Here is a 12796-nt window from a genome sequence, read left to right on the forward strand (position 1 = left end):
CTCACCCTGGCAAACAGCTAGGGCTCAACCCCTTATAACAAAACAGGTGTGCCGAGACAAAGAAATATGGCTCAAATGAAAGAACACATCAACACTCCACAAAAAGCCCTGGCTGGTGTGGCTCAGTGAATCGAGAGCTGGCCTGCAAAGCAAAAGGTTGCAGGTTCGATTCCCAGTCAGTGCACATGCCTGGGTTGTGGCCAGGTCCCCAGTTGAGGGTGTGAGAGAGGCAGCCAACTGATGTATCTCTCACACATAGATGTTTCTCCCCCTCTCTCTAAAAGTAAGTAAATAAAATTTTGGGGGGGGAGGGAATCTCCACAAAAAGAAGTAAGCGACAAGGAGATAGCCAACCTATCAGATGCAGAGTTCTAAACACTGGTAATCAGGATGGCCACAGAAATGATTAAGTATGGCTGCAAAATGAAGGAAGAAATGAAGGCTACATACACAAAGTAAAATAAAGAAAAATATACAGGGAACCAACAGTGAAGGGAAGGAAAGCAGGTCTCAAATCAATGATTTAGAACAAAAGGAAGAAATAAACACCCACTGGAACAGAATGAAGAAACAAGACATAAAAAAAAAAAAATGAGGAGAGGCTCAGGAACTTCTGGGACAACTTCAAACACTCCAACATCTGAATCATAGGGGTGCCAGAAGAACAGGAAGAGCAAGAAACTGAAAACTTACTTGAACAAATAATGAAAGAAACTTCCCTGATCTGGTGAAGGAAATAGGCATACAATTTGAGGAAGCTCAGGGAGTCCCAAAGAAGTTGGACCCAAAGAGGAACGTGCTAAGACACATCATAATTACATCATCCAAGATTAAAAAGAAGAGAATCTTAAAAGCAGTAAGAGAAAAGGGGGCAGTTACCTACAAAGAAGTTCTCGTAAGACTATCATCTGATTTCTTAAAAGAAACCTTGCAGGCAAGAAGGGCCTGGAAAGAAGTATTCAAAGTCATGAAAGGCAAGGACCTACATCCAAGATTATTCTATCCAGCAAAGTTATCATTTAGAATGGAAAGGTAGATAAAGTGCTTCCCAGATAAGGTAAAATAAAAGGAGTTCATTATCACCAAGCCCTTATTTTATGAAATGTTCAAGGGATTTATCTAAGAAAAAGAAAAAGATCAAAACTATGAACAGTGAAATGACAACGAACTTACAACTATCAACAACTAAACCTAAAAACAACTAAAACAGGAACAGAATCACAGAAATGGAGATCACAAGGAGAATTATCAATAGGGAGGGGGTAGGGTGAGAATAGAGGAAGAGGTACAGGGAATAAGAAGCATAAATAGTAGGTACAAAATAGACAGGGGGAGGTTAAGAAAGTATGGGAAATGGACAAGCCAAAGAACTTACAACGTAAGACCCATGGACATGAACTAAGAGGAGAATGCTGGAGAGAGGGGAGGTACCAGGAGGAGGGGCAAAAGGAGAGAAAAAAGAATGGGACAACTGTAATAGCATAATCAATAAAATATACTTAAAAACTTTTAAAAAAGAAAATATAGTAATAAATAGATGATCAATGATGTTTTATGTACTCACAACAGCAAACCTACTTTTGCCCCACCCATGTTGTAGATCTCATTTTCAAACTCTAAGTAACTCAGAATGTTGTATCAAATTATGTAATATGTCCTATTACATACCAGAGGCCATTACACAGACACAGACAATGATGGGAGGGACTTTTCACTGTGTACTACTTGATATCCTTTGAATTTGATTGAACCATAAGAGTGTTTTACTTACTAAAATAAAATGTGTAACAGTTGAATCTCCTCCCTAAATGCAAAGAAAGCTATAAAGGTCAAGAGATGTACAGAACATAACCCAAATCAGAGAGGGTACAAGTGGCAGAGCCCAGGTTAGACCCCAGTCATAGTGCTCTTCCCTCCACTGCTCCTGCCCTTCAACTTCAGGAACAGACTACCACCATTCGCATGGCCACAGAGAAATAGTCTTTGAAAGGACCTGCACCTGAAACTCAGAGGCCTAGACTCCATCAGCTCCAGTTGTACATGACTTTGATCACAAAAGTTCAAAGCAATCTTAGGGGCATTTAGAGAGGTAAGATTACCTGTTCATAAAAGTAGAGTGCTCTTTCAAAGTTCTTCAGCCCAGTATAGATCATCCCTCCATAATAATAGTAACATAAGAAGTGCTTTGCATCGTAGGCGCCATTCTCTTTACAAATATCCATCATGTCCACATCAAGATATGGAAGGGCAGGCTTAAAGCATTTTGCCAGCAAACAAAGCTATAAAAAAATGCATTAAATTGTCATTTTAGTTGTGCTCTGGCAAGCTTTGGCAGGAGCAAATTCGTAGATTCCAAAAAGTTCCAGAAAATATTTTGTTTCACATTTTTACATTTAATTTATTGATTAAAATGGCCTACATGTCAACATAACTATTCCATTCTCTTAAGCATTCAAAATAAATTAGCATTTCTTTGTAAAAGACTGACTAACCATGAGAGCAAGTGCTCCACAGATGAACTCAAGTTCAGCTAACAATTTACCTACCACCCATTCTGTTTACAGATGCACAAACATGTGAGTCCTTTTTCTCTTTGCTGAACTAGTGGACTAGAAACAGATCAACATGATGTGATTAAAAATGGAAGTTTTTTCTTTGATTATACTTTTTCAATTTTTAAATCCTTTAGGTAAGTGTAGGGAACAGTATAACAAAAAAGCAAGCATAGCCCTGGCTGGGTAGCTCAGCTGGTTGGAGTGTTGTCCTGATAACATCAAGGTTGCAGGTTCAATCCTCAGTCAAGGCATGTATAAGAATCAACCAATTAATACATAGATAAGTGAAATGACAAATTGATGTTTTTCTCTTAAAAAAAAAAAGCAAGCACATGGCAACATTTGGTATATGGATGATGATAACATAGCTACAAACTCTCTAAACTGTACATTTACTATTAGAGCACTTATATATTTTATACTTCAATCACAAAAGTTTTTAAAAGGATGAAAAATAAAGAAAAAAGGAAAAAGGCATATCTTCATTGAAACTAGAATATGTGTTTGAAATCATTCACATATCTTGTTATTCTTTAAGGATACAACCCAAATGCCCTATAGGAACTAGTCAAACCCATATTATGGAATACTCAGTAGCTGTAAAGCACTGATATGGAATCATCTTCAAGATACATTAATTAGAAAAAAAACAAGATATATAAGGGTTCATATAGATTATTACTATTTGTATAAAGAGAGAGAAAATATAGACATATTTGCTTATACATCCACAAACTATCTTTGGAAGGCAAAACGAGAAGCTGCTGACACAGATTTCCTTTGAGAAGTGGCGAGTGAGGCAGGGCAGCAGGGATGCCTTCGTTAGATATCCACCTTTTGCCTGATTTTGAATCATGTACAATAAAATAAATTAATAACATTTTAAGATGTAAAAAGTTACATGTGTCTATTCTCAGATTCCAAGATTCCTAAAAAAGAAAGTAACCTGAGATTTTTTTAATGTCACAACCATCAATAACTCTGTTCTACTCACATCACAAGCTTACTGGGAGAGCACAGTTGGTATCCAGGAGCTGCTGAAAATTTCCTTATTATACAACAGATGTACTTTAATAATTCCAACTACTAGGACCTATCAATCTCCACTAAATTGTCTTCATTTATCTAATATGATGTCAAGCAAACCCACATTCAATCTCCCACTCACTGGCTGCTCACCTGGCAGAGGTCGGCGTGTATTGAGGTCAGCTGGTTTGTATTCATCTGCATCTTGTCTATGGCTTGCTTAAGGATGCCAATGCCTCGCAGGGGCTGTCAGAAATGACATCTCTTTCAGATAAGTTCTCAAAGATGGCAGCACATTGGATCTTATGTTGTCACTTACAAATAAAAATAACACTAATTGATAGGTTCCTTTAAATAACAACATGAGGTTTCCATACTCTTTCAGGACTGTCCCTATTCAGTCAGAAAAATGTTTTCTTAAGCCATTTCTTATGACATTTAGAGTAATTCAGCACCACCGTCTAAATCATAAGCTTTTTGCCCTGGGCCAGGTAGCTCAGTCTGTTAGAGAAGCATCCCGATATGCCAAGGTTGTGGGTTCGATCCCCGGTCAGTCAGGACACATACAAAAATCAACCAATGAATGCACCGATAAGTGGAACAACAAATCAATGTCTCTCTCAAATCAATTAAAAAAAAATTCTCAATTAAAAAATGTTTTCTTAAGTGAAGATAAATAATCAAAAGCAGTATTACTTTCCCAACAGTTTATTATATTTACATCTAAATATACAAAAAAAAATCCAAATTATTTACAACAGATGTGACCTGATCCGATGCTCAATAATCTTAACTGTGTTTAAGGGGGCTGGCATTTTCTCTTAGGGTAGTCTAGGTATCATCTGTAAATGCTCTCCAACAACATCGTCTCTTCCCTGACAATACATTACTATTGAAACAGATACCACAAGTTATAAATGGACCATTTCCTGCCCTGATTATTAATAACAAGGACCAAATGTCAAGTGACATACAGTCAGTTTCTAGACAGGAGATGTGACTATAAAACAGCTGAATAACCTGGATGTAAAGTATAGCACAGAAAATGGAGTAGCCAAAGAACTTATATGAATGACCCGTGGACTCAAACAAAGGTGTGGTGATACCTGAGGGATTGGGGGCGCTGGGTGGAGAGGGCAAATGGAGAAAAACGGGGACAACTGTAACAGCATAATCAATAAAATGTAATTCAAAAAGTAAACAAATAAATAGCTGAATAACTGTTTTTTTTTTCAGTAAAGATTTTTTTACTTTTTTTTTTCACCATCTCTTTCAAACCACAATTATTCAGTATTCTACAAAATACCAACTCATTCTTTTGGTTTTCAGTCTCCTTAGAACAACTAGTTTTAAAGTTCAATTTCAAATCAAAAAGAAACACCCAAATTATAACATGTTAGTATCATAAAAATTAAAGACAAAAAAACTGCTCCAGATTGAAGGAAAAAGTTGTGTGACCCATGAACTGAGATTTTTATTACAAAAAAATTAGCAAAACAACTGGCAAAATCTGAATAAGACCAGTAAATTGTTAAAGGATCATATCAACATTCATCTCCTGATGTTGAACTTTGTATATGTAAAAGAATGTCCTATTTTTTAGGAAATACTCACTGAAGTATTTAGAATAAGGGGGCACCATATCTGCAATTTACTTTCCATAGCTCAGGAACAAAAAGAGAGAAAAGGATAAGCAAGTGTGGTAAAATGTTAATTATCTGGAGAATCTAGGTGAAGGATATATGGGAATTGTTTATATTATTCTTACAACTCTTTGTAAACCTAAATTTATGTCATAATTAAAAGTTTGAAAAGTTTTAAAACAAACCCTAGCATATTACAATGTGAAGGACACCAGAATGGTAGTTCCAAGAACAGTCACAGCACTAGCAGCCTCCCTGAGGCACTCCTCTTCCCTGTCCCCAGTCCTCACCTGCAGCAGGGACTAGCTGCCCTTATAGCGAAGGGGGTGAGTACTCTGAAAGGACCATATATACCTAAGTGTTAGAATGTTTGGTACTAATCTGAAACCTTAACCAATTAGTTCATTGTATTTGGTAGATATTACAATAGAACTATAAATACTTGAATGACATCACTTACCTGTTTTCTTTCCATAAGGGCATTCGTTAGCTGATGGCAAAGCCCAGCAACTAGATACAATAACAAAATATTAAAAATATAAATGACAAGACAGACAAAATACATTTAATGGAAATAATGAAATGTGATTTAGCTTACAAGTGTCTGTTGCATATCGAATGTGCTCCCCATTACAAGTACTGATAAAAAGCTGAACCTGTGAGAATAATGTTTCGAAGTCAGGACACTGGGCATAGAAAACTTCACAAATCGAGAATAAAGAGAAAGAATCAATTTATCTTGATATTTCATGGGGTGAAAACACAGAAGCAACCAAAGCCAGGAGTCCATCCAACAATGAGTCCCAGTATTTTTTTAATTTTTATTTTAATCATTGTTCAAGTACAGTTTTCTGTCCTTTACTCCCATCCCAGTCATGAGTCCCAGTATTTTAAAATATAAAATTAAGAAACAGACTCTCTGAGATTCTCCTGACCGGTTTTCTGATCACAACACAAACACAAAAAAAAAAGTTAAGAAAATATGCTTAAAAAGAAACAGCTTTCAAAAAGAAAATTCCCTTAAATAGGCCAAGTATCATGTCATCCTAATATTGTAAAGGAACTGAATATAAACTTTTAAGCAAAAAATTTTAAAAATATTTTAGTTTGAGCTCCATGTGGTCAGGACTATGTAACTCAGTTAAAAAGCTAGTTGTTGCTTTTCCGGCGCTTAAGATAATAGGCTGACTGGGACATGGCACAAGAGCTCCAAACCACATAGCAGGATACTGTGGCCATTATTCACGTTAAAAATGCTGCTGCCAGGACTCCAGCGATGCTGTGGTCCAGCCGGGAGAAAAAATGATCTGATGAACGGACGGGAAAATTAGAGGTGCTGAGAAAAAAGAGCCTCATCCTGAGTCCTTGGCAGATGGTGCCTTTCAACTATCCACAGTGAATGCTGAGAGGGGGATAAAGACAGGTTTTGGGGAGAAACCACACCAAGCTACCACCACTCAGGCATTACTTACAAGTAAATTTAAAAGCTCTTTTCTTAAAAAACAACAACAACAAACACTGAAACTAATTTCAAAAAAATTAATGAAAGGGGTATTCTGCCTAATCACAATTTCTCCTACAATCTTTCAATGTGTACTTCGAGCTATATAGTAATATTCAACTAGTGTCACCATATACCTATCACTGCACTTTCCAGTTGTCAATGTGTCTGAACAATCTCATTTGGGCTTCAACAATAAGCGCATAAGGCATTGTGATTTCCATTTTATAAATAAAAATATGAAGCAAAGGGCCACATGCCTCAATAGGAAGAACATAATTAAAATCAGGTACTCTGAAATAAGTTCAGGGTTCTTTCTAGGTTTCCTTTTACTGATATACAATAGTAAAACCTTATAGATTCAAAAAATGCTTTCATGAATGTTACTATATATCTCACTTGAAATACATATATGAGCGGACAAAAAGTAGGTTAGTAATAATACAATAAATAAATAAATAAAAAATAATACAGGATAAACTTTGTGTTTTCATGTACTCACAACTGCAAAACTGCTTCTGCCCACCCATTTGTACATGCGAATTATGTGTAGAAAATATACATGCTATCTGTTCTTTTAATCAGCAAACACAGGCAGTAGAAATTGTTACCAGCCTTGCAACCCTCCAACAGAACTTTCTGCAAAGACAGAATGTTCTACATCTGCCCTAACACAGTAGTTCCTGAGTATTTGAAATGTAGCTAGTACAACTGAGGAAATGAATCTTTAACTCTTTAAAACTAATTTACATTTAAATAGCCTTATATAGCTAGTGGCTACAGTACTGCAGAGCAAAGCTCCAGGGGTGTCCAACATTTTGGCATCTTTGCACCTCACTGGGTAAAGAAGAGTTGTCTTGGGCCACACTTTAAATACATTGTGATGGGTAATCACAAAACATCTCATAATGTTTTAAGTAAATTTACGTGCTGGGCTGCATTCATAGCTGGGCTGCAGGTGGCCCATGGGCTGCAGGTTTGGACACCCCTGCCACCCTTTCATTTTGACAAAGTTCCTTGTCTAAAACTGTATTCTTGCTCTTTACCTTTGTCTCTGGAGTCCCAGTGCAAGTCAAGTCTGACCCTTGCTCTACAAATTCTCAGGTTTTTTTATATTATTGAAACTCTCATGAAATCATAACATCCCAATTTTAATACTAAAATATCAAGAGAAATATAATTCTACTGTCAGGTACACAGGAGTTACAAGGAACCCTACTGAAATAAGGTCTATTTAATTTGGTCTCAAACAGTGTAAACTTGTTAGAAGAGAAGAGAATTCAAAGCAATGCTGCTATTGATTACCGGTAATCTCACTCAATGTATTCCACCATGGCCTGTTTTGTCACTCTTCCCTATTTCCTTATTTATTTTTAGAGAGAGGGAAGGGAAGAAGCTCATATGCGCCGCAACCAGGGATTGAACCTGCAACCGAGGCATGTCCCCTGACCAGGAATCAAACCAGTGAACCTTCGTTTTGTGGGATAATATGCAACCAACTAAGCCACACTAGTCAGGGCTTCCCTATTTTATATTCAAGTCAGAAAATGTGGACAATCTGATGGACTATACAAATAAAAGTATTCACAAAAATACAAACTACAGTGCCCACAATTGAGATGGTCACTTGTTTTTAAAATAAATTTCAAATTTTGTATAAATATACACAGTTTAAAATGATAAACCAAGAAAACCTAATAAAACAATGATTAGCTTGGAATGACTAAAACATAATACTACGAGATGACTTTAGTTGTGCAAGAGTTCAATGTTGTTTACATGGTTTACTTCCTACACCAAAAAAAAAAAAAAAAATCAGAAAGTGTTGTTTCAGACAGAACAAAACTATAAAAGAAGATGCCCCTTACAAAACAGCAAGGACGGCCCAAGGAGTGCTCTTGTACATCCAGAGCCCCAAGCACAGTGTCCAGATGGGATAAGTTCTTTGCAAGGAGTTCCCCACTCTTGTTGATCAGTTCACAAAGCTGAGTCATTTGCCCTGGAAAACAGGAATAACACTATGTCATTCAGTTATAGCACTAACCAAGCTAAAGGAAGTATAACCAGATTTCATACCTCAGAACAAGAAATGCCTAAATATGATTTCTTCTATCTCCTTCATTTGAGATGAGGACTAGGAAGGGCCAGAAGTGAAATGACCCCACCCAGTCTCAAAACTCAATCTCCCATATCCCTCTGGCCTCTGAAAGTTTCTCCTTTTCCTACATTCCCTTTTCTGGCCCCCCACGCCAGAGACTATGCACACGCTATCACTACTACTCAGCTTCCCTCTCTGTATCCAGAATGTCCACCAAAGATGATTTCATTTTACTTTCTAAGTCTCTCAGCTCCATTCCTTTCTCTCTCCCCTGCCTTAGTTCATATCCTTATCATTTCTTATCTAACTACATCACAAATCTCCTCAATGTCCATTCTTTTCCTCCAGCCATAATCTACATCAGTACCTGTGTGATTCTTCTAAAATGCAAAATTCAATCAAAATTACTCCAATGGCTTTAGAAGTCCAAATGCGCCCTGGCGGGTAGCTTCAGTGGTTAGGGGCATCGTCCCAATACACCAAAGTTGTGGGTCCCAATCTCTGGTCAAGGCACATATAAGAAGGCAACCAATGAATGCATGAATAAGTGGAACAACAAATCAATGTTTCTCTCTTTCAAATGAAGAAGGAGGAGGGAACTGAAGAAAGGAGAAGGAGGGAGGAGGAAGGGGAGGTGGAGAACCAGGATGAGAAGGAGGAGGAAGAAGAAGAAATAAAAAGAAGTCTAAATGTCTTCAGCCCAGTAACTGGTTCCTGTGCCTTTGCCACCCCAGCCTCATCCTGCTACTTGCCTTCACACACCTCCTCTTTGGTCACATCAGCTCAAAATCCAATCAGCATTCCATATCCCTCTCACCTTTATGCTTCTATGCCTGTGATCCCCCCCTACATCCTTCCACTACCTGACTCGTATAATTTGCTCAGAAGTCTGCCTGGGTCTCCCTGGACCTTCACCTATCCCTCTTCTCATGGCTAACTTGGTTGGCTATCTGTCCTTTCTGTGTCATCTTTCCACCACCTGGGATGCGGTGATTAGGAAAGTCCACATAAACTCTGGTGCAGAGTGTCTCATTTCTCCAACTTCACATACATGGCTTACCTCAGCGCCCATCAATCAACACAGCAGAGTTTCCTGGGATCCACTCTTCTTTCCCTTACACCACAATGCCATGACAGCTAAAGCATAGAATCTAATTAGGCCTAAATTGGTTTCTCTGAAATAGACTTACCAATTTTATAGAATATTCTAATAATAAACACTATGGCCACACTCTGTTACTCTCATATCGCCACTAGCTGTGTTTCTGGTGGGAGTGGGAAAGTATATACAAGCCCTTGGGCATCAATCTCAAACTTCCTCCTTCAGTAGTCTCTTTTACACTTTGAACTTTCACAAACTACTCATACTAGCTATTTCTATTTGGCAGCTGGGTACTTTTTCCTTTTTCAAAGTGATTTATAGTAATATACCACTATTTTTAGAGCTATAAGATGCACTGGATCCTAAGATGCACTTTGGTTTTAGAGAACAGGAAAAAATTTTGATTTAGTGAAAAATGTGGTAAAAATATTTAATAACCTGTGACCCAGCTCCACCCCCCCCCCCCCAACGAGCTAGGTACACTACATTCGGACTGTAAGGTGCACCCCATTTCCTCCCAGATGGGGGGTGGCTTCTTATAGTCGAAATATACGGTAAAGCTTAAAATCCGAGTGATTGTGGCTAGGAACTTTAATAATTTAATTTCTGAGACTTCTATAATATCTATAAATTTGATAACTTTTACCAAAAATAAAGGAAATGTTTCATTATCACATGCACTGCAAAACAAGAAAAAAATCTGTGATCATATTAAATATTATTTTTCAAGACAATAATAATACAAGTTGAACTAGGAAAGAGCAACTCACTATCCATTTTATTAAAGATCTCACTGGTAGGTATGAATACGCAGCATCTTCCAGCTAAATGCCCCCCCCCTTTAAACCCCCTATTCTAAAATATGTTTACAATGATTTGAGGCACCCAGAAACAAGCATTTCAGTCCAGTTTTTCTCCCCAATTAAATAATCAATGCTGAGCTGAGACTTAAAAGCCAGGGTACCATGAATCCTAAGATTAACTACTGCAGGGCCAAGGGGAGAAGTCAAAAGTAAACTTAAGTGTCTCAGGGCATATCCTGCAATGAGTCCCACCAGGGCTATGGCCAGTGAAATTTCCTCTGATCAGTGAAGGCTGGAAATTATGATATTCCCTTCACGGAAGGTCCATGTTTATAAATTCTGAACAAGAATGGAGAAAACACTCACCAAACATGTACTATACTGTGAAGGTGAGGTGCAGAAACCGAGGGCAGTAAAAGTATATTTATCTCCACCTGGCAGACTGTTCCTAAAGTGGTATCTGGCCACAGAGCATATACACAGAGCTTTTACCCCAAGTGATCCCTCCTGTTGCTCAACAGCCCTAGTTCCATTTTGTAAATGAGAAAACTGGTCCTAGGAAATTAGTGGCTTGCCCATTAAGTACTGAGACAGGATTCCAACCCAATCTTTTAAGCATACTATATCCAGAAAATATAACTGTTTGTGTCACAAATGAATAAATGAACAGGTTCTCATTCATACAGAGTGAAAGTTCTGTACCTTACCCGTGAACCTAATTACTATCAAAATAAGAAAACGAGGGGCAGCAGTATTTCATTAGGCAGGTCTTCCTAACTAGATCCTTAAGTCTCACCAATAGCAGTGAGGTGGGGAAAAATGGAGACTGATGGTGACTGTCCAAGGTCACGCAGCTCCTAGGATTATAATTAATGGCCGTTGACAATTGCTAACTGTACTTATGTACTGCATATGATGAGCACTTTTCCAGGGCTTTTACATGGTTTCTCTCATTCAATCCTGCCAGCTCCACGAAGCACGGACTTATTTTTGTTTTACAGACGAAGAAAAAGGATGGATAAAGGGAACTTCACAGCCAGCAGCTAATGGACTTTAATTGTTGAGTCCAAAGCTCTATTGAGTCCTGAGATGAATGAACCAAACTGCATGAAAATTAGGAGCAAAGTAATAATGGTCAAAAACCGTACACCTAGAAACCGGCGTCCAACGAGCGAAGGCTCCTGAACGTCCTGCAGGACTAAACTAGGCGCAGGCGGCAGCCGAGAGGCCGCCAAGCAGAATCTCTGAGCCAAGGAGCCCAGAAAAGGTTCACCCTGACGCCCGCTGTCCTCGGCCTGGCACGGAGGCGCCGCGGGGACCGGCGTCCAGGGCACCAATCACCACGGGTGAGGGGAGCCCAAGGGACCGGGGGCGCTCGCGAAGGCGTCCGACGGAAGTCACCGCCCCCCCAAATGTCAAGCGAGGAGCCGGAGGGTGGGTAAGAGGGGCCCGGAGGCCCCTAGGGGAGGAGGAGGCTGCTTCGCCGAACGCAGGGCCTAGAGGGAAGGAGTCACAGAGCCAGAGAGCACGAAGGGGCTGCTCCAACTCCGCCACACCAGGCGCGCCCGATCCCGCCCCGGCCTAAGCGCCGCAGCGAGCCCGGCCCCGGAGACCAGGCTTGGCACTGCCAGCGCGGTCCCGCCGCTCCCACTGGCGGCTGGGGAGACAGGCCCGTCCCCGCGGCCCGGAGAGCCAGCCTAGGGCCTCACCTTGAGCCGAGAGCTGCCGGACACTGTTCACGAATTGCTCCAGGGCAGAGGCCATGTTTCCCCTGGGCGACCCGAGTACCAGAGCCAGCTCGCGCGGGAAAAGGTGTCCGCTCTGGGAGGTGGGGCGCCGGCGATCCACAGAGGCCTCACGAGCATCCAACGTCACTTCCGCTTGTCAAGCACCGCGAGATTTCACCCACCTGGGAACCAGTTGCTGTTCCCTTGGAAACAGTTCTGCCGCTCGCCACAGCCGGAAGTTAGCTTTCTCTTCCTTCTTTCATTTCGTGCACCTGGGAAAGCCTTCCCTCTATTTAATGGGGACGGTGGACAAAGGGAGAAAGTGAACTCATGATCTGGCA

The 12796-nt window shown here is 39.8% G+C and overlaps 1 protein-coding gene across 3 annotated transcripts in view; it reads right to left on the minus strand.

The window, feature by feature from the left end:
• COPS3 (COP9 signalosome subunit 3) overlaps positions 1–12592 on the minus strand; it is a 29568-nt gene extending 16976 nt beyond the window's left edge. The window contains exons 1-6 of one of the 3 annotated variants that reach the window (XM_028534413.2): positions 12438–12592; positions 8594–8724; positions 5823–5934; positions 5685–5734; positions 3735–3827; positions 2100–2279 (exon numbers count right to left, since the gene is read on the minus strand). In XM_028534413.2, the coding sequence (XP_028390214.1) occupies positions 2100–2279; positions 3735–3827; positions 5685–5734; positions 5823–5934; positions 8594–8724; positions 12438–12492 (621 nt within the window). In that variant the 5' untranslated portion in view covers positions 12493–12592. Of the gene's footprint in view, positions 1–2099; positions 2280–3734; positions 3896–5684; positions 5735–5822; positions 5935–8593; positions 8725–12437 lie in introns of those variants that run through there. The other 2 variants (XM_036032847.1, XM_036032848.1) reach the window with 2 other exon arrangements.
• Positions 12593–12796: the final 204 nt, after the last annotated feature.

This window comes from Phyllostomus discolor, chromosome 8, assembly GCF_004126475.2.
Source record: "Phyllostomus discolor isolate MPI-MPIP mPhyDis1 chromosome 8, mPhyDis1.pri.v3, whole genome shotgun sequence".
Classification (NCBI taxonomy): domain Eukaryota; kingdom Metazoa; phylum Chordata; class Mammalia; order Chiroptera; family Phyllostomidae; genus Phyllostomus; species Phyllostomus discolor.